This window comes from Vulpes vulpes, chromosome 12 (genome assembly GCF_048418805.1).
Source record: "Vulpes vulpes isolate BD-2025 chromosome 12, VulVul3, whole genome shotgun sequence".
NCBI classification, from domain to species: domain Eukaryota; kingdom Metazoa; phylum Chordata; class Mammalia; order Carnivora; family Canidae; genus Vulpes; species Vulpes vulpes.
The window spans coordinates 105,280,418-105,302,982 of record NC_132791.1 but is presented as its reverse complement, the minus strand read 5'-3'; the positions used below and the strand labels follow the sequence as shown (position 1 = coordinate 105,302,982).

Sequence of the window (22,565 nt, the reverse complement as noted above, 5' to 3'; positions counted from 1 at the left end):
GCCCACTGGCATCCATCTGGGAGCTTCTTAAAAATGCAACATACTCTTCAGTAGGGCCCCAGGTAAATCACACATTCACTAAAGTTTGAGAAGCACTGTTCTAACTTGTTAGACAAGAGGCCTGCAAACAACTCATGGCCACATGTGCTCAGCTGCCTGTTTTTGTAGGTAGTTTGATTGGAACATACAGCCGGCCCTCCCTATATGCATTGTCTAGGACTGCATTCATGCTACAATGGAAGAGCTGAGTGGCTGCAACGAAGACCACCACGTGGCCACAAGTCTAATATTTATTCCTGCCCCATTACCAAAAAAGGTTTACTAACTTCTTCACTAGACTGTGAGCTCCTTAAAAATGAAAATCTAGTCTTATTTTGCTTTGTGTAAAAAGAAACACAGACGAAGATGATGGTGATTATGCGTGTCGGCTTGAGGGGAGACCAGCAGGATTTGTTACCTACGCTCTGCCATTTCTTCAAGTGACTGCGGGCAACTTGCGATCTGTGTTCCTCATCTACGAAATGGAGACAGGTAATAGAACCTACCTTACAGGGCTGATGTATGGGTTATGTAAGTCACTCTAGGTGAAGTGCTTCATGTAATGCCTTCAGCGAAAGTTCAGTTCCAGAGTGCCCTGGGGGATTTGTTGATGTTGTACAGATGATAGAACAGACACTGTCTGCTAGCACCCATACTCTGCTTCTTCTTGGGTAACATCTAATAATTTTTTTAGGTGTCTAACTTTCCTGGAGGATGATCTCCTCTCCGGGGCAGGGAGGTGGTGTGGGGTGGTAAGTACTATTGCAAGCCAACCAGGTAATGGCATTTTCAATGGCTGTGGGTTGGCCTAGGGGTGGATAGTTCTGGCCAATGGGTCATGAGGAGAGCATTCCTGAAGGGCTTCTGGGAAAAGGTTTCCTCTTTCTTTAGAAGAAAACACAGGAGAGACGCCCCTGTTCTTTCATAGTTATGTACAAATGTGATGCCCAGCACTGCAGCAACCATGAAAGTAGGCAGTCTGGGAACAGGACAAGCATGTTTATAATGGCAAAACAGAAAGATGGGAAGAATCTGGGCCCTTTATGGGGTCCGAGGTGCTGAATCCATCATCCCCTGGGGCTTACCTACTCAGGTACTCCTTTTATGGAAGAAAATAACACTTCCTAGGAGTCTTCCTTCAGTTCAGAGCGTCCTGACTCATACAGCCATATACATGTATTTTTACTCCACCTAAGACCTAACAGCTGTTGTTGGTGCTATGAGCAAAGAAAATAGTAGTAACTGGAAATGAATGTGCTGGGTAGCACAAAAGAAAAATCAGGAATGTTCTGGGTTAATGCAGGCCTGATTCTTCATTGCCTTTTATCAGTCTCTCAGCTGGGAGCATCTCTTCTTAACACCTGTGGCTCCCTCCCAAGTGCTCATCTCCCTTGTTGTCTGTGCCTGCTACCCACACTCTACAGGTAGGTTTTGATTATTTCCTTGGGGATACCCATGATTTCCCTTCTGGGTAGGAGGAGGGCCTGAGGAGAGCTTATGTTTTGGGACAGACAACAGAGGTGGCATCTCATATGTAACATGAAATACAGGCAAGTTTTCTTTGGGTTGGAAATATCAAAAAATTCCTTAATTTACAGCCACAAGGATTTTATGGTGTGTCAACTGACGTACTGGCTTTGTGTGACATCTGGGCCAGATCTAGCAGCAGAGATTCAAAGCGATATAGGTGGCTAAGTACATATGAGGGTGAAGTATGGGGAGAGAAGGGTAGTAGAAATGAGCTGGCTACTGCATCTATCACGATGAGAATCCTGGCCCTCACTGAAAAAGGTGGAGGATCAGCTTCAGTGAGCGAGGCAGGCCTCCCTCCAACCCCACACTCCTGCAAGTACTTACTAAACCTAGACATGCTGAGCTCCTTCTGCCCATGAGTGTCCGGGGTGGGAGGAGCTCTAGAGCCATAAAGTCACTGTAACAATTGCATTTTAAGGCTAGAGGGTGCCATGAGACATGATCTCATTCATCTCCTTGTCCTTAGGCAGTAATAGCCTACCTAAAGCTTTCCAATCATAGCAGAACACTTTATGGGTACAAGCCTCCAGAGGGGTAAAAAAAAAAAAAAAAAGGTAAGAGATTGCACAACATTCTCCCATAACCACTTTAATTGTGTGCACATCATCTACTTCAGAGTCTAAGAGAACTTGACGCTCATTCTAGACCCTTCCCATTCTCGTCAGTCTAACCCCAAGATCCCCCTCCAAATGGGAGGATCCATAATTCAGTGACAGCAGGGCACTAACAGGCAGGCTCATGGGATGAGGGCGGCACAGGTCTCCCGGGACCTCCTTAAACCTCTTCTGTTAGCTACTCACATGCATTTAATGCATAGCACTTCCCTTGTCACTCTGTCTGCCCCCCTACCAACAATTTCTCCTAACTGTTCCATTCTTCTAAGATATTACATACCACCTTTGCCTTCATCTTTAAGTTTTCTTAAAGACTAATCAGATCCTTAAGGAACAGGAAGTAAAAAGCTTCTCGTGGGTGAGCAACTCCCTGCAGGTTTGCTAGTATTATCGGTTCAGGTTAAAAGTCCCTTGCTGGAGACTGGTGAGGAAAGAAGCCCCACAGCTGCCTGGGTTTCCTACTCTTTGGGCATTCCCAGCTACGGAGCATGTGTCCCTTCCTTTGGAAGCACTGGGCTGAATAAGCGATTTGCCATGTGATTCTGCTGAAGGAAGACAGAGAAGGTCACAAAGACCAAAACCAACTGCTCTTGGGGATGGGCTGGGAGGAAAGCTAATACATAAAATCTGTAACGCAGATTTTCTCTTTCAGGAAAGGGTGTGGAGAGTGCGGTGGATCTACTGAGAAGCTTTGGAAGAAGCTCCGAAGTCTTCTGAACAGGAAAAGTGTAGCCACCCGGGGAAGCAGCCTTCAGTGACATCCTCCATGATGTGTTGGAAAACAGCCAATCAGCAAAAAGCCCCTTGAGAAATGTTTGCCCTCCCTCTTCTGGACTTGTTGGGAAACGAGACAGAGCGTGGGGCTTTCAAGAGTGGTCCTGGATGAATTTCGGTTGCCTGGTGGGAACAGAGAGCTCTAGAAAATTGCCTACTCCTCCAAGGAATCTGGCTATCAGTTTTCTCTTGGGTCTATCTACAGCTTGTGTATTGGTGGCTTAGGAAAGTGCATGTACAGGGCCAGGCTCCTGGCAAACATCCTCAGGGAGGAGGGGCAAAGGAGAGGCAAAAGGGGCTCATTCTTCTACCTCACAGATTCCTTTTCTAGGATCTACCCACCAGCAACAATCCAAACACCACAAAAACAGTATGGAAATGTATATGGATACGACTGGTACATACTTCCCCCATCACCTGCTACGGCATCTGCTCTATGGAGTAGAGCCAGGGGACAACTGTGCCCCGGGGACCCCAGGCCTTCTGAGCTACAGGCCAGCTGCAGAGGGCACAGGTTCCTGATGGTCACGGGGTGGCAGAGCTACTCTCCTCTCCCAGCCTTCCAAGAATGGGCGAATAACCTATGGTTAAGGGGAGACACCCGTTCTCTTGGGGTTGCCTGGGGTATCTGAGGCAGAGGCGGTTACGGTAGGCTCCTCAACAGAGGCACTGAGATCCAAGAATTCCAGGATGATGTCCCAAAGGCAGTAAATCAAATGCCTGAAACAAATGGACAAAACAACTTAGAGGAGGGTCTGGCTCGGTCAGCAGACACCAGATCCTGTTTATGACATTTGTTTTCCCTTCCCCCTCTTGCCCATGACTGATCTCCTTAGTGAACTCTACGTTTCAATAGCTTGATGAAGCTTCTGCCATGAAATAAAAGTCTGGTGAATAAAGGTTATGACCCCGATGAAGGTGGGAATAGAACTTGAAACCTGATTTTTGGAAGTTCCCCATTTATTTATCTAGTTATCTTAGCACATCAGCTCCGCTCTGAGGAGCTGTGAGGGAGGGAAAAACCCCTGAGATATCAACTTACTGAGCAGAACTCCTGACTACGGCTGTTTCTCATAATTAATCATTATAGATCCACAGGTGACCTTACAGGCAATGAAAAACAAGCCAGAGCCCTTGGGTGGTGACAGTTAATAGATACAGTCCACTTTGGGACAGGGTCTGAGAAAGGACTGGAAGTCCTGAATACTTCTCAGAAGACTTGCATCCCATGGTACCAGCCAGGAAAATATCTACCTCTTCTGAATTACTCTATAGCGGTGTTCACGCGGTATTTCTGGTCCTTTGATCAGAGCCCAACCTCATTATCTTGTCTCCTTCCTATTAAGCAAAGACAATTCCTGATTCTAACACTAATCAGCCTTACTGTGAGGCCCTGAACATAAAGCTGAAAATCACTATCCCGCCTGGGTTATATAGGCCAGGAGATATTCTCAGTGTTCACGGGGGCTGGCAGATGCTGAAAGAACTGTTAAGCACACTGAATAAGCCTGGAGGGTGACAGGGCATTTCACTAGCTCATACAGGGCCTATGCCGAGTTCTTCCAAATACAAACAGTGGCTGGTCCAACACTGGCTCACTACCCACGACAGCCTGCTCAGAAGCCGGCAGTGTGGACTCCTTAGTGTGTGTAGACCTGGACATCTCACTCTGCAGTCAGAGTCCAGGGCAAAGAAAGACTGCGGTTCCGTTCTTCTCAGTGTGGGCTGCTCTCTTAGAAACCGTGGACACTATGAGGCCAGAGCTGCGGAGATGCTGTGTACAGGTCTTTCAGCCTACCTGTTGATGAGGGGTTGCTGTAGTGACTCCAAGACTAGACTCCAGCTCAGTCGACATCTGTTCACCCCAAGGATTTCTACCACAATATCTGAGGAGGAAAAAACATGTGTGGTTTCAGTGTTACCACTGAAGCCCCAGGTTCTAAGATTATCTCATGATATCTGCTATCTGTATTCAGACTGAGTATTTCTGGCAAACTTCTCAACCATACAGCCACACCAGAATGGAAAAGCTAAGAAAAATGTTTCTTAAGTGTTTAAATAATTCTGTAACCTGTCATAGAAGTGCAGGTACTTCTGATGTAAGCTTAGGGTGGAGAACAGAAGTTGATGAGTATGTAACAACGTGGATGGAACCAGAGGGTATTAGGCTAAGTGAAAGAAGACAATCAGAAAAAGACGATTATCATAGGATTTCACTCATATGTGGAATTTAAGAAACAAGACAGAGGAACGAACATAGGGGAAGGATGGGAAAAATCAAACAAGATGAAATCAGAGAGGGAGACAAACCATAAGAGACTCTCGATCCTAGGAAACAAACTGAGGGTTGCTGGAGGGCAGGGGGGTAGGAGGATGGGGTCACTGGGTGATGGGCATTAAGGAGGAGATGTGAGTAAGACTGATGAATCACCGAACTCTACCTCTGAAACTAATAATTTTTTAACATATAATAAACTATATGTTCACTAATTGAATTTAAATTAAAAAATACATATATAACGGGAAAAAAAAGAGTACATAACACTGTCCTAAGAGCTAACAGTTCACTACTGCACACTGGTTACCACAGCACAGCCACAGGCAACATGCTGCCTTCCCCACCTAAAAACCTATAGAAAGTAAAGAAAAAAAAAATCCTCTTCAGGTTTGTTTTTATCTACTGCTAAGGACCTTATTCAATGACCCCAAGTTATCAAGGATGAGCTTCTGTGGGACATACCGTTTTCTTCCCTGGTCCGAATACCAGGAGTTGGCAGAGAAGCCGAAGTCTTCATCTGGTGGGAACAGTTCTGAGACCTGCCTCTGTGGTGGAGGCCGAACTGTTATTACCCCAAATATCTGTAGGATTCTCACCTACTATTTATGGTGTGCTCACAGCGATCCTTTCCATTTCCTTAGCATCACTTGCATGAGGGGTAAGAGGATCACAGCTCTGATCATTTACCTATTAGTCTGAGAAATGGTGGGTCCACAGGGTTTTGAGGGGTATGGGGTAATGGTGGCAAGGCTGGGCAAGAAAGGAGTAATTATCAGTATAACCAGTCTCACTGTCCAATTACCTGGCAGGATTCCCATCAGGCTCTGCAAGGCCTGTTTTTCAGCAGCCACTTTCTGCTCCTGGGTCCTTATGGGCCGTGGATACTTAGGTAAAACCCCACCAGGCCAGATGGACTCCTGAAGAAGTCGGAGGTACTGCACCCAGCGCTGTGGACACGTTAGATTAGCCACCTGCACCTCTAGCCACCTGTGGTGGAAGAGAGGAGAGAGGTCAGATAAGCGGAAGGAAAGGAGCTACGTGTCGTACTAGGGGTTGCACAGAACAGAGCATGCGAAGGGCCCCCGTTTCTGGGCAGGGCTGGAGCTTTCCAACTATCCTCTGGTGAGAAGCACTGTCACACCTCAGCAATGTGCACACACAGCCTTTACAGTGAAGGGCTTGGTGATTTTGTACAAACCCGTCTCCCTTTGCCACCCTGTCCATATCCAGCTGCTCCTCCCGTCCCCACGAGCTGTTCTGAGAGTCCTTCGTCGATCCTTTGCTCATAGAGTCCCCTCACTGACAAGACCCTCTTCTTTCCGGTAGAGAAGCCCACGTCCTCCACAGAGTTCCTCTAGATCATTCCAGCTAGCTAGGAGTGCCCTTTCCCTCCTTAGACCTCCTTTGGCATGTAGTTCTACAGCTTGGGTTTGGAAATATTTCACTTTGGAATAGAAATTATTTCCTCATGTGTTTACAGCTTTACTTTTCCAACTAAATTATAAGCATCACAAGAGTTCTATGTCTTACACTTTTAAAAAGTTTCCCACAGTGCTCTGGTGCCCAAGAACTGTTTGCTGACTGACTAGCAACTGTTCCTATTACGATGAAGATGTCCTCCTTCATCTCACATTAAAAAAACGAGGCAGTAACTCTGAGGGGGCAAACATACCAAATCTGCAGTTCCTGCGAAGCATTTCACTCTTACCCTATTGCTCCTGCCTGTTTTCAGAGCGATACAGTCACTAGCTGAGGCTCAAGACTGCCAAGGCCTCCCCAGTACGCAGCAGGGACGACACTGACAAGGCTGTGACTCTAACGGGTGGACCATCGACCACTCCTGCTCTGTTTGGTTCTGCACCACATGGCAGCTCCTGCCATTGCTCCTATACCCGAGTTACTTGTCGCCCATCCAAGAGCAGGAGGGGCTGCCAAGGCAAACTTTATTTAACCTCCACTCTGCCAGACAGTCTGCATTCCACTCAAGCTAGGCATTCCAGCCTTGGGGGCTGCAATCCCCCAAGTTGAGGGCTCACAAATGATTCTAAGAATAGGAAGTCCGAAAGGTAATGGCAGGGCAGGAATGGCAGACACCGATGCAGATCAAGAGCGGCACAAAGCTGCTCTTGCCCAAAATAGCCATCACGATCGTATTTGTTATTATTAGGGTCGCATCTCCTTTTTATAGGGCTTTTCATTCAGCGAGCCTAAGACGCCTGATGAAAGGGATCCAGTAGCAAGAATTTCTGCTCCTGTTTATAGAAGAGGGTCAGCAAAGGGAGGTGGATGTGATGCCCTGATCAGATTCTCTGCAGGGGATCAAGTGACCCAACTCTCGTTCTTCACCTCGAGCCACAAATGTTTGTGTGACTTCTGCTAAGGTGAATGATGTGTATCCGGGTCTCATCTGAGTGACTGGAGGGAAGGGGCAAGCATCTGAAAATCAGAATCTTTTTTTTTTAAAGATTTTAATTATTTGAGAGAGAGAGAGAAAGAGAGAGAGAGAGAGAGAGAGAATGAGCAGGTAGAGGGAGAAACAGACCTCCCGCTGAGCAGGGAGCCTAACGTGGGGCTTGATCCCAGGATCACGACCGGAGTCGGAGGTACACGTTTAACTGACTGAGCCACCCAGGTGCCCCTGAAAAAACAAAATCTTGAAGTCCTCCAAAGAGCCAGGAGGATCTGTAACAAGAGGCCTTCGGCTGGAATTCGTCTAGCTCAGTTTCTCATTCGCATTTGCACATTAGCCACTGTGCCCTTACTGTCGTCCTCTGGGGCCACGGACGCCTGTGACTCCTCCGAGGCACCTCATCATCCACTCAACCCTTCTTAGAGCAGAATGTTCAACAGCGCATCTGGGTACCTTGGTCACCTTCTGGGCTTGTCTTACGATGTAGGAGACTGACTGTCCTGAACTCCTGTCAGCTCACCGGACATGAACAGGCCCTTGCGCTGCATCATGGCAAGGACGTCCCGTCTGTTCTCTTCCATCGTGCCTTGGTGACTCAGGCACACCAGCTGAGTGCAAAACAAATCTTAGCATGTGGCAAAACACGAATGTATAAACGTACACAAATTTACAGGACGACAGCTTATTAAACTCTGAATAGGAATGTTTGGAAGAGGAACCAAAGTAGGGAAAAGTAAAAATAAGCCCTTTCATGATGAGGATGAGTCAGGGAGTCAAGTCAAGTCGCGGGAGTTAAGCAGAACTGACAGAGAGAACTTGAGTCTCCAAGTAAATGTCAACTGCCGATAAAGAAACTGTCAAGCACTGTAAACCCTGAGGCACCGAACTGATCAACAGAAGGCCCTAGAAGAGTCAGTCCCAGGGATGTGAGGAACATAAGAAAATTAGTCTTGTGCAAACCGGCGGAAATGAAACAAGCTGCATGTCTATAGAGGCACGTAACGTAGAAGGCGGCTTCCACCTGCGACGTGCTGTGGTTTCCGTCACCCTTCCTCCTCTTCATACCCTGGAGGTAACAGACGTCAACCACACTCTGGTACCGTGCAGATGTGAGGGTACGTTCACCCTTTGCAGGACTCTCCTCTTGCCCTGGTTCTGCCCACCCCTGCTCCTCCAAGAGGACAGAGGTTCTCCCCTGGACATCTGGGGCTGGCCGCGTTCATTTCTGACCCCACGCAGCCTGTGCAGAGAGGCAGGGCAGCAAACCCCTCTCGCCCTCAGACCTTCTGAAGTCAGCTGTCTCGTCAGGAATGCCGAGCATCCCAAAGTGGAAGGAGAAAGGGACACAGCCCAAGCCAAGAAAATGACCAGGGCCGACTGCCCCCACCCCCAAACTGCCCTGCCCCTCGGACAGAACAGAAAAACACCCGTGAGCTTTAGAACAATTTCTTTTCTTTTAATTTTATTTGTTCATGAGAGACACACACACAGAGAAGCAGGCTCCACACAGGAAGCCTGATGTAGGACTCGATCCTGGGACTCCGGGATCAAGCCCTGGGCCAAAGGCAGATGCTCAACCTCTGAGCCACGGCCCAGGTGTCCCTAGAACGATTTCTAAGGCCTGCTTCGTTATCCCACAGTATGTGTTCCTTAAGTTGTAAATGGCCACATGCGGGGCTTCTGTATTATTTGCCTTGCCTACCACCTCGCCTAGAACCAACAACTGATGACAACGAAGAGGGCAGGGGTTTCTTCCTCCAGTGGGCTCTTCTCCCCGTCCAGTCCCCGTTCTCCCTTCCTCTTCCTGTCATCCCTCTCCAGAGTGGAGCTCCACACACCACCACGCTTTACGCAGCCTCACTAATTCCCTTCATCCTGCTCGGTTCACTCTGACACTGGGCGAGAGCAGAGGAGGTGAAGAGATTAACTTTGGAAAATTAAGAGAGAGACTGACGCCTTAGCTTCTTATCAGTTCCCTTCATCTCTCTGCTCCACATGTTGTCTTTCTATTCTTAACCTACGAGTGGGAAAGTTAAAAAGAAATCTGTGTCCCTATAGCTCTCTTGGAGCAAAAGGAATGGAATGCATGTGTCTGAAGTCCACAGGAGCTGTTCCAGTATCAGTTTCTGGAATCTGCTGGTACTGCGTACTAGCTTACTACTATGTTTGCAGGAATCTAAAGTTTCAAGGTGGACACACACACGTATCCCTTGGTTTATTTATTGTAAATTATTTATAAGAATTCATTTACTAAATACAAATGTTATTGTTTATGTAATTCAAGACGCATGAGGTAAATACGCTAAAATAAATATGGAAGAGAATAGCCACAAATAGCATTGGTTTTAGTTTCTACTACTGTTCCAGTTCTGATATTTGATTTAGAGCTACCTCCTTCTACCATCCTACCTTTTTCCCAATGAAAAGACAGAGGGGGGGGGAAAAAAAGCCAAACCAGGTCTGTTCTCTCAGGCTGCCTCTGAATGATTCAGAGCACATGGCAGCCATACTAGTGGGCCCAGAAATAGCCAATAAAATGAGAAAAAAAGCAACAACAGATTGACACTGAGATATTCAAGAGCTTTTCTGATGCCAGACGTGGAAGGAGGGAGATGTGGAGATTAGGGCTTTCCATTACACTGGGAGTGCATGTCTAGTCCGTTGTTCACAAGAACCTGGTCTGAAATAGCTACAGATAGAGGAATGAAGCAGAGGCTAAAAAGGAGACAGTTTAATACTAGGGCTTCAGATGGCACCTCAAGGTTAGCAGAAGGTCATTTCCCATCAAAACAACAGAATCATGTCTCACGAGTAAGGGGAGAAAGCTTCAGGGACCATGTCTAATCTAATTAGCCAGCGTCCCTTCACTTCTTTGCCAAGAGCTGCTAGAGCAGAGTGAGGACGGACCCTGAGCAAGTTGGTCTAACAGTGAGGACAGGGAGAGGAGAGTGAAGTTGGAACATAGAAAATATTCCTATTAGCAGTAACGATATTTTAACAAAACTGCCTGGTGCAGTCTAAATGAAAGAAAACAACAGACTCATTGCTCGTCGTCCTCTTTATATCCACCCCAGGACGATGACCCTCCCACCTCACCTTGCTGTACAAATTATGGTTCAGAAAAAAAAAAAAAAAGAGAGAGAAAGAGAGTAAAAGAAGACCATGTTAAAGCTTCTGCCATTGTAAACAGATCTACAGCACATTTGGAGCATCAACTCATTTTATTACCCTTAGATTAGGGTTTTCCAACCCTGGCGCTACTGACATTTTGGACTGCTAATTCCTTGTTGTTGGAGGGCTGTCCTGCGCAGTATAAAATGATTAGCAGCTTTCCAGCCCTCCCAGGTACCTCTTTTGTACAATCAAAAACGTTTCCAGTCATTGCTGCAAGTCTCCTGAGGGACAAAATCATTCCCATTTGGGAATCACTACCTGAGACTTAGAGTCTTGGATGCCAAGTGCTGGGCCATTTCCACTCGTTTCAATACTGGTGGTTGTAGCACAATACTTCTCAAAATTGTGGGCTGAACAGCACTAGAGGCAGCCACGCACTCAACTTTGTGGTTTGTGACATTTAAAAACATCTCCGTAGAAACAGATTAGAAAACCTAATGTGCGTCTCGTGATCTGGGAGCCTTTTGTTTCCTATATGGATGCACATAAGGATCTATCGGACGTGTATTTCTGTGTGTGTGCGTGTACCGTGCAGTCACAGTGGGTCATGATATGGATGTATTTCTTACTGTGGGCTGAAGTTTAAAAATAGTTAGAAAAACACTGATACAGTAAAAGGAATTAGGAGTTCCAAGAAAAGGGGGAAAAAGCCCAAGCTACATTTTTAGCTTCCTGGAAATGCTCCCCACCTCCACCCACCCCCAAGTACCCTGTAAAATGTTTACAATGGCATAAAATGTGAACACTGTGTTCTGCACCCATAGTCCTAGCACCGTACTAGGAGGATTTGCTCATTAAATCGGTAGCCCCAATGCATTGGGTGGAGAGAAAGGCAATCTTGAGGGCGATGGTGTGGATCCAGGGCATTTCCCATTAAACGAGCTGTTTTTGCCAATTTCACACCTGATAAAAGTAACACTTCTCTTCCCTGATTCCTTTCCCAGGCCTCTGCCTTCCTGTCACAGCCCCTGTTTACCGACGGTTCCTCCTCGTGAGCGTGAGCGCTAGCCTTCTCGGTCCTAGCACTGGCCAGGCCCAAGTTACTCAGCTGTGCCTGAACAATCTCAGCATTGTTGCCCTCTGACTGTGTATCTAGGTCACCATCCTTTCCTGCCCTGTGTGGGGAGAAGAATGGGGAGGAAATAAACTTCAAGGGCAAGAAACTCCTATTTCTTTTTCTCAATGACTATTGTGAAATCTAAAATGGCTCAGAGTCTACACAATTTCTTCTTTGATTTTTGCTTTCATGTTTTAAATCATGGACCCACATCTTTAAAACATGTGCTTCAAGGGAGGACGACATACTTGCCTGAAAACCATGCTTTAAGAATCTGAGTTCCATGCTTCTATATCTAGCCACAGCTTTTGTTTTTGATTAGTAACATACAATCACAGCTACAAATCTAATGTGCATTAAGAATTAAAGCATTTTGAATCAAGGGAGGAAGTCAAAGAGTCAAAGAAATCATTTGTTGAATCTTAGAGGTTATCTATTCCAATAATCTCACCAATTGACATGTGAAAACAGACGAAAAGGAGCACTGCACAGCCAAAGACTTATAGGAACATACAACTTCATGGCTGGAAGGAAACAGACGATCCCTATCTCACCTCCTCCCAGAGTTGAAATCCTCTGTGTATCATCATGGCAGAGCCAAAGGTTCTGGTCTGAGAATCTAGAAAGTTGGGCTTTTATCTTAACTCTGCCGCCAATTAGGAATGTGACCGTGGGGAAGTTGCTTAATTCCTGAAAAGGATAACCTTATTAGACTTATTAGAGATGCTCCTTAAATACTGGCAACCGAAATCTGCCTTGTTGAAATTTCTGGTCATTGTTCCTACTTCCTACATTGTTCCTCTGGAGTTAATGGGAAATACTAAAGTTACTAGGTCAAATCTCTTTCAAAATGGATCAAAGACCTAAATGTGAGACCTGAAACCATAAAGCCTTGAAGAAAACAGAGGCAGTCATGTCTTTGACATTGGCCATAGAAACATTTTTTAAGATATGCCTCCTCAGGCAAGGGAAATGAAAGCAAATTAAATTATTAGTAACACACTGAAATAAAAAGCTTTTACACAGAGAAGGAAACCATCAATAAAACGACAAGACAACCTACTAAACGAGAGAAGATGTTTGCAAATGATATATCCAATAAGGGATTAATATCCAAAATATATAAAGAACTCACACGACACCAAAATCCCTGAATAATCCAATTAAAAATGGGCAGAGTTCCTGAATAAACACTTTGTTTTTTTAAATTCAACTGTTATTTCTCCAAGTCTCTGTTATATCCTTGATTCTGGCAACCTCAAAGTTGAGCCCACAGAATGCACTCAATAAAGGTCTGCAGAATGAAGGAGAGAAACGAACCATTCCTCATCCTGGTTCCATTCCCTGGGTGTGTGCTCCTTTCGGTTCTCTCTTAAAATGGAGTACCCAGAACCAAACACAGCCTCCAGATGTGCCCTGACCAGCAAAAAATGAAAGAATGCAGAGGATTAGTGCCTTCCTTGATCCATACACTATACTTCTATTAATATAGTCAAAGACTGTGCTGGCTTTTTGGGCACACACTTCAAAGCACTGACTCATAGTTTTGTAGTCAACTAGGACCCTAGCTCCTCATATGTACTTTAGCAAAAAATCACATGCTCCTCTGTTAAGCCTAGTCTTGCCCTTCTGTACTTGTGCAGTTTTTTTTTTTAAAAAAAATCTAAATTCTGACTTACAATATTTCTATTAACTTTATCTTGTTGCTTTTGACCTATTATTCTAACCTTTTGAATCTTGATTTTGTCATCCAGAGTATTAATTATACCTCCAAGATTAGTTACTAGCAAATTTACTGATGAAAAAATTGACCAGGATAAAAACAAGAAAAATGATCTATCACTAGAAATTTCCCTCCAGGATGACATAAATTTGTTAGATACTCTTGGGCTAAAGAAACTCAATTAGCCATGAATTACTTAAAAGTACTACATATACAGTCCTTGCCACACCTGGATGGCCCAGTCAGTTCAGAGTTGGGACTCTTGATTTTGGCTAAGGTCATGATCTCAGGGTTGTGAGCGCAAGCCCCGAGCCGGGCTCCACAGTCAGTGCAGAGCCTGCTGGGAATTCTCTCTCTCTCCCTTCGCCCCTTCTCCCACTCAAGTGCATGTTCTTTAAATACATAAATAAATTCTTAAAAAAAAAAAGGTACTATAGTCCAGACGATGTATGTCCATTTTGTCCACATGGATATTAGGATAATATGGCAAAAGCTTGTTGAAATCCACCTACATTTAATAACCAATGCATTCCTTTAGTGGTTGAATAATCACACTAAAGAAAGAAACTATGCTAATCAGGCAGGGCACCTGAACACATACTGATTTCTGGGGCTCGCCATTTCCCTCTCTGAGCATGTTCACAAAACGCCTATTTAATAATCTGCTTCAGAAATTTCTAGAGATAAATGTCAGGGTCCAATGATTTGCAGCCATTTTTTTAAAAGGCAAGATATTTGTCCATCTCCAACCCAGCATATCCTATATGCCAACTTTTTTTTTTTTTTAAATGATATTAGGTTTTCAATGATAAATACACTTTTTTAGTTCCATAGAGTATAATTCATCTGGGTCACGTACGGGAGCTTTAAAATAGGTTAAGTGCTCTCTTATTTACATTCCTAATTTGGTCTTCTGGTTTAACTGTGTCTGTCCAATTCTTGTCAAAACATTTTCCTTGAGAGAAAAAACCCAGAAATTAAACAGCTTAGCAAACAGATCAATTCACTGTTGAATAAATGAATAAATGCTTTCTCAATATAGCCAGTGAATAATATAGCTTCTGTTTCAAAAGATTTACCTGTATTTCCTGTGCTTTTCTTGTTTTTCTAAAGTCTTCCCCCCTAACATTTATCTACAACTTACTGGACACCATTCTTATTAGTTCTATTGCTACTACTTTGCATTACTCAGGACGTGTCCCCCACCCCCCACCCCTTTTTAAAATATGTGCATACTTGTAGTCTGATCTCCGTTAACCACCCTGGTTTCATCTGACCTTGATTCTTCCCTTTCCTTACTGGAATTCTGTGTTTAATTTGTTTATTCCATTTACTCCATACATATTGGTGGAGCTTTGTGTAAGTGCCAAAGAATTAGATTGTAAGGTTTTGTGGGAAGGGATCTTACTTAATGCAGTTTGGTATCTTCCTCAGCATTTAGCATCGTAGTGTCAGTCATACAACAAGCCATCGAAGTGAATGAATCAATCTTATTGCAAAATTCTCAGTGATAACTTCTGAGTTAGAATTTTAAGTTAACTCATTATTATGGCCTAAAATGATGTTATTATTTTTTTTAAATCTCATTTGCTGTTCTCATATGAATTCTATTAATAACATTCATCCACTTCCAGTCTCTTGTTAGCTGTTTTCCATAATATCCAGTGTTAGCTTTTTTATGTCAAAAGAAAATTTTTTTTAAAGATTTTATTTATTTATTAATGAGAGACAGAGAGAGAGAGAGAGAGAGAGAGAGGCAGAGACACAGGCAGAGGGAGACGCAGGCTCCATGCAGAGAGCCCGACATGGGACTTGATCCCAGGTCTCCAGGATCACTCCCTGGGCTAAAGGCGGCGGTAAACCACTGAGCCACCCGGGCTGCCCCAAAATTTCTTTTTTTAAGCTTCCTGGTCCTCAATGAATTGACAGGTCTTCGGCTGTGTATATTCTCTCTATTATCCTTGAGTTTTGCTCTACTCGAGTGGGGAATCTGCCATGTGAGCATCGTGTGCCAAAGAACAGAAAGTCAGAAAGCCTTCCCTTTGTGCCACCTACACATCCCACATTTCCCCTTTTCTTCCCAAGACACAAGAACTTGCAGAGAGAAGATGAAGGATACAATCTGGGCTCCCAGGTCCTTAAGTTATCTCAAAAAATCTCAGAATTACTAGGAATACAGTCCCTGCTTCCTCGTGTATCATCATTTATTTCTACACAAAAGGAGATAATAATCTACTGATTTAATGAGTAGCTGCGGACTTTTAATCACACGTCGGATATGGTCAGAAGGCTGCTATGCTGTCCTCTGAGTTACGCATCTCAATCCACACAGTAGAACACGGGGTCATTCTCTGCTCCTTCCCTGTTTGGAATCCACACACCTCCTGACAACAGCACAGAAGTACATAAACAATCACTGAATCTAGGGGGTGCTACGCCTCCGCACCCTTCCCCACTGCTGCAGCCGTTCCTCAGCAGCCTTCATTTCTACTGGTGCAACCCTTTCCTAATTTGTCTCCCTGGTTCTAACTTTGCCTCCTACTAATCCTCTGGGGGCACTCTTTCAGTGATTTCTCTAAGTTACAAAGTTGATCGTGTCATCATCTGTTTGCATGTTGTAGAAGGCTTCCCCACAAATGGGGGAAAACTTGATCTGTGAATGGCTCGCTCGTAGGCTTTCTTCAGGGTAATGTAGCCACTCCTGCTGCATATCTTCTATTCCTTTTGTTTTGTCTTTAAAGGTTTTATTTATTTGACAGAGCCAGACGGAGATGAAGACTGAGATAGCATGAGCAGGAAGGAGAGGGAGAAGCAGGCTCCCTGCTGAGCCCCAGGACCCTGGGATCATGACCTGAACCAAAGGCAGACGCTCAACCAACTGAGCCACCCAGGGCTCCCATACATCTTTTATTCCCAATCATACATGACTTCTTTGGATTATCACAAATCTGCCAGGCTGTTTACTGCTCTGCCACCAATACTTCGGTCTCCAATGTCTGCTCTGAACTTCCCTTCATCCTTTTCAATCCTGTCTCAGAAGTCATCTCTCCTGTGAGCCTTCTCTGGACCTCCCATCATCCATCACTTCATCCCTTCTATTCACCACCTATAGTTCTTTTTAAAAATCCTCACTTTATATTCCAATCCCTTATTTGTAAGATTGTACCTCCAACTGGATATTAAACTTCCCAGGATAGGAATTTGGGGTCTTTTTTGTATTTTGATCACTTAACATACTGTTTGGCACAGAATGGGTAATCAACAAATATTAGTTACTAAAGGAAGTAATGCTCTCTGTGGGGAAAACAATGGTCTTAAAGGATTAAAGGTCAAAATAAGCTTTGCAAAAGACAAACATCCCAATACTTAAAAGCAGCAAAAGAATAGTAAGTTCTTCAGTATTCATGCTTATGGGGAAAGACAAGAGATTTAAAAAATCATGGACAATTTAGAAATCCTTTGTATTTGGCATTTGTATGTATTTATATAAACATTTGGCAGACTTATTTTCCTAATAACCTTTTGTTTTGGCTAACATTAAAACTAAACTGTGTGCCAACACACCAGCTGTAGGGTAAATGTTGTAAGTATCTTGGGCAGTAAGTCAGCTGAGCTAGAATTAAGAATTCATCATGAATAATCCATGCAATTCACACCTGGTTATGCATTCCCCTGGAAGGCAAGAGAGGTAGAAGGAAGGGAGTGGGTCAGCCATGCTTCGTATCTGGCACACTCTATAAATCCTAGAGAAGAGAGACACCTGCCAGCAGTCTATGTTTTTGTCACTTTTCCTGGCAAATAGGCCCAGAGGACAGAAGAAACTCAAAGTCAAACAAAAGCAAAGGGGTTATGAGGACTGTGAGTCACACTTGTATTTTGGGAAGTGCCCCTGATGGATGCAGCAGCATCAAACTGATTCCAGCCCATGACTTGAAACTAGTAAGAAGAAAAGAAAGTGGCACAATGTTTGGGTAAAAAAATCACCAAAAGCAAGAGTGAAGTTACCTTCCTAACAAAAACAGAAGAGGAACATACTTGAGAGGTTCTGTGTTCATGGGATAAATGAGACGAACTGCAAGTGGAGAGCTCTAGAAGTTTGTTCTAGATTTGAGTATCGTGATACCCTTAGGCTTCCAATTCAAAAGCTTCTTACACAAATCTAGTATACCTCTGAAGACCTTCAGATCAACTTTTTCAGCTCCTTACTATGTTGCTAATGCACCATAATCCAGCTTTGAAACATCACAGCTGATAGACTTTAAAGCTAGGCAAAATCAAAGTCATGCTTCTTGGATGACTGCCTGTGCTCTTCGTTTGATCCATGTAAAAGAAGCAGCAGGACATCTGTCTCACAACCAGAAACCCCCTAAGAGTCTCTGGAACAGTCCACGTCTCTGCTCCAAGCCCAAGAGATTCCTCTGCCACCACAGTTTTCAAGGCAATACAGAGTATAAAACTAGTTCATACTCTTCTGTGGAAAAGCACTCTCAGTGGTGAGAAGAGCCACAAAGGCTTCACACAGGCGGTGTGCTGCAAAGAGTGGAAATAACACTGAAAAGTCGCAGTTTTGGGCTTGGCTTGACCACTTGCATGAACTGAGGTCTGGCTTCCTTCTTAATAAAATGGGCTAATTCTTGCCTTGTCTTACTCACTAACAAGAGCAAATGAGAAAAATGAAAGCATTTTTGAAAGTGCTTGTGTGTTGGTGCATGAGTTGAAGAAAGACTCCTTTGGATCCTCTTAAAAGACTTTACCAGGCCCTAGGAACTTAACGTTGGCAAGATCCTGAGTGAGCTTTGCATTTCATGCTTCAGTTGTCCCTTTTGCAAAACGGGTTCTCCTCCTGGCAGGCTCAGCAGTGTAAATATTAGAACAACGAACCATTTCTGTCCTGTATATTTAAGACTGGGGGCAGTCCCCGAGATTATGGGTAATGAAGATTATATTTAGGAATCCTTCCTAAAACAAGACCCTAGAAACTTTCACTGCAAGTGAAAGTTTTAGACTGCATGATCCAAAAATCTTTTTCTTCCCTTCTTTCCTCGCTCCTGTGTGAACAGCAAGCTTGGGTCATTCTCAGTCACCAGGCACCTATCCTGAGCCTTTCTTTCTCAGCACCTGGGGCAGGAAGGTGGGGAAGGCTGATTAAAATGGCCACCCATTCAGAAGAATATTGAGTCCGTGGAGGGGAAAGGGCAGGGAGAGGGAGAGAAATGCTTAGAACTGGAGCACTGGAAGAAAGGTGAGACACAAAGGCAGGCAGAAGGCACGAAGTTCATTGTTGTCTTGACAACCACACCTCTGCTGTTTTCAGTGAGTTCACCCCACAGGGAGGTGTCCAGGCTCTGCTCTGGGGCAAACCCCATCACTGTGGGAGGGGAGGGCGGAGGGAGAACGGGAGGCTGGAAAGGTGGTAACTGCGTGGTCTACATGATGGGACCAGCTCCCAACTTCTACTAGACTGCAGGTTAAAGTATGCTCAGCCATGATCTGGGAGAGAATTAGGGACTGGGCTTAAATAAGCACACGTGGTAGGGCTCTAAGTTATGCTGAGGAAGCTTGAAAAGACTAGCCTCAAAGAACAAGGCATGGACAAAAACAGATGTCAAGGAAAAACACTGAAAGGAGGATTGGGAAAAGTAACTATAATGAACAGAATCACCTTGGGGTAGAAAAGCTACCCAAAGGTATTCGTTTCTAGTTTCCTGTCTATAGGCTGAATTTTAAAATCTTTCCAAATAGAAGGTTATCCATCCTGATACTAAGCAGATAACAGACCTGATAACAGATCTGTGGCGACGACTCCAGAATCTCCACATAGTAGGGATTCTGGGGGAACCACTTGTGGTTAGAAAACAAGGGGCACAGGGGAGGAGGTGGCCAAGGGACTTATCTTGAAGCTGCATTTACACAGCAAGCATACCATGTTTACAGATTATATGTTTATTGGGGGAAGGACTAAATTCCCCCCAAGAAAATCTCTGGCACCATAATTACATCAGCAGTAGTATTTCCTACGGCTTCACCTGTACTCCCTCCCTGCTCTAGTACCATCCAGGTCTACTCCACGGGGCATCTGGTGAATCTATATCTAAAGATAGAGGTAAAGATCGAACCTCAAGCATAACATATGGCTATGTCTCCAATATGTCTTTCTCCAAGTTAACAGGAAAAGGCAAATAATCTCCCCCCATGGCTGAAAGCAGTAGGAAATACCCTGGATCATTTAAGAGGTGGATAAGATTCCCAACATGGGTGCAATCTGTCCCCCTCAGTGAGATGGAAATCTAGGATTCTGGTCTCCAAAAAGGAGCAATTAGCTTACAGAGAGTGTACCAACAGTTTTTTTCAACGTTAGATGTCCAGCTGGTATAATTACTGTAGACTTTCTGGTTTACTCCGGGTTTCTGAGTCAGAAATGTTCTCCAGTGAATCAGCTCCAGTGCTGACTGCCTGAGGGGGTGCGATATACTCAGCAGGGCACATCTGGCAGGACATCCTGCTCGAGGCAGCAAGTGTCCACTGAAGACCGATCAGAACCGAGGGGAGGAGGGGGAAAGATACAAAAGTCACTGGCCCAGAGGAGAGGGCAGATAAGCAGCTTCTGAATCGTGGAGCACGACAGGGAATGGTTTCTGTGACTATCCCCACCAAGACCAGGACCCGTAATCCCCAAGTGAGCACTCCCTCCAAGAAGGGGACAGGGTATAGGTTAGCCTGCAGCGCCACCTGCTGCCCAGAGGGAGGATTCCTAGTCCAAGTCCCCCACGGAGCAAGAGCTTGCTGCACTGAGATGTGTTTAACAAAATGATCTTTCTCTGTCTTCTGGGCGCATGAACACTCTGTCTCGCACACACACTCTCTGTTTCTGCCTCTCTCAGGTATTAAAAATACATTTAAAGGTTACTTTTTCTCTAAAAGTAGAAATAATGCCCTCTTTTAAAAATGTTCACTGTCTGGAATATTCTTTACGCAAAACTTGTCTAAATGATATTACATCTATATTACGTCTAGCTTTAAACGCTTACTTTTCTCTATAAAGCCTCCCTAACGTTTACCCCCAAGAATCCTAAGTGCTTTTTTTTTTTTGTTTTTTTACTGTGTTTAATGTCTACACCATGGCATTTAACCTCATATTGTTCAATAGTTCTAACTGGTTCATATGGGTTCTCTCTTCACTTAGGCTAAAAAAACCTTAAAGTAGAAAGAGTCACATTATAAAATCTGGAGAGCTAGTATTCAGCTGCTACTGGACGCAGACGCATCAAATCTTAACCAAAAATTATTTGTAAAGAGGTCACTATAACAAAAACTATACAAAGTTAATTTCCTAGAGAGTAAATGAAGAGCTGGTTAGGAGCACCTGCATTAGGAGGCAGTTCCCCGGTCTGAAGAAACTCTAAGGTTCTGCTCTGGATAGGACTGGGGAAGGAGACTTTAAGTATGTAAGACAGGATGGAGAGCACAGATAAAGATCACAAGAAGAAAGGGTGAAGAAAAGAATTTGTCTTTTGCTACTAAGAGATCCAAAGCAAGCACACTATAAAGACTTCTCCAAAAAGAAACACATTAAAATGTAAACGTATTCTTTACATCAGATGTTGCTGCCCTAGCAATTTAGAGTCCCCAAGGAAATGGAACACGGAGCTTGTAAACATGGACGAGAACTCACAGTTAATGAGTGCTCCACGCGCCAGGCATGCACCGGGAGGCTTTCGTTATCCTCTCTTATCCTTGGACTACCTTTATGAGCTACGTACTGTTATTCCCATTTGGAGAGTAACTGAGGCAGAGAGAGGTTAAGTGACTTGTTCTGTCACAAAGATAGCAAGATGCAAAATAGGATTTGAATTCAGATCTGACTTCAAAGCCCATATTCTTACTTCCCTGTGTGGAAGGAAAGAGGTTGAGAAGCACGACAGTAGGAGATGCTTCCAGAGAGGGCCAGCTTCCATGGGCCACACGGTGGGAGGTCCACAGCAAAGAGGTCACTATGTTCTTTTGGAAAGGAGAATGGAACTAGGATAGGAGAGGCCCTGAAGGGCCCAAAGGAAAAACCTCTTCTCAGGTTCAACTGTGGCTCTGAGAATTCAAGGTCCTCACTTAGAGAGCTGTGGAGGAGACATGTAACACACACTCAGTTTACATTGTTGTTTCCGGTCCCCCAGCACTACTGAGGAATCCCTGAGATCCTCACTAGTGATATACAGGGGGACTGATAGGAATGGCATGTGATGTTCACTTGACCAAATTTCCATGTGTATTGAGAGAATGAGGAATAAGACAGAATCCTTGCTCTCAGGATACTGACAGTCTGGAACTGTCCTTCGGAACTATCCTAGGTTCCCACGTGTACTTATAGACGGCCATGAGACACCAGCAACTTGACTTGAAGAAGGGTTCTGAGATTTAAATAGCTCCTGATATTGTTTTATTCTTAATAGATGCAATGATCAATTCTGCCTCTCTGAGTGTATGAATTTACAGGCAGAAGGACAAAAACACACAGGCACAGGCAATCAGATATCACCTACCTGTTACAACCTTAAAGATGTATTCAACTAGAATATGGTATGATATTACCATCAAGAGGGTATTATCTAAGGGTATTATACCCTATTATCCTCAGGGTATGATAGAAAAAACATGATGTCTTCATCCTAAGATGGGTGTAGAGTAAGTGACACCCAAGAAGTATAGCAGGGAGACCTCTGGGGCCCATCCTGGCCCAATCTACATAACTTGAGAACTCCCCTTTGTCAAGGTCTAGTGGAAGAGGCATGGGACAAGCAGTGCTTCTTTCCCCCAAGGAAGCACAATACAATGTGAGCAAAGCCATAAGTGCAAAAAATTATTTTCAGTACATCGAAAAGCTACTTGAGTCAATAATGAGAGGGCCAGAAAGTAATCTGACAGGGTTTGAGATAATTTTGAGACTTAGTTTGTATCTGGAGCTCTTGCAG

The 22,565-nt window shown here is 44.4% G+C and overlaps 1 protein-coding gene across 4 annotated transcripts in view; it reads right to left on the bottom strand.

Annotated features, from left to right (window-relative positions):
- Positions 1-2,144: 2,144 nt before the first annotated feature.
- The window catches only part of SNX19 (sorting nexin 19), a 41,262-nt gene continuing 20,841 nt past the window's right edge, over positions 2,145-22,565 (bottom strand). For all 4 annotated transcript variants that reach the window (XM_072729315.1, XM_072729313.1, XM_072729314.1 and 1 more), the window contains 3 exons: positions 6,041-6,225; positions 4,759-4,846; positions 2,145-3,680 (listed from right to left, as the gene is read on the bottom strand). In XM_072729315.1, coding sequence (XP_072585416.1) covers positions 3,548-3,680; positions 4,759-4,846; positions 6,041-6,225 — 406 coding nt within the window. In that variant the 3' untranslated portion in view covers positions 2,145-3,547. The remainder of the gene's footprint in view (positions 3,681-4,758; positions 4,847-6,040; positions 6,226-22,565) is intronic.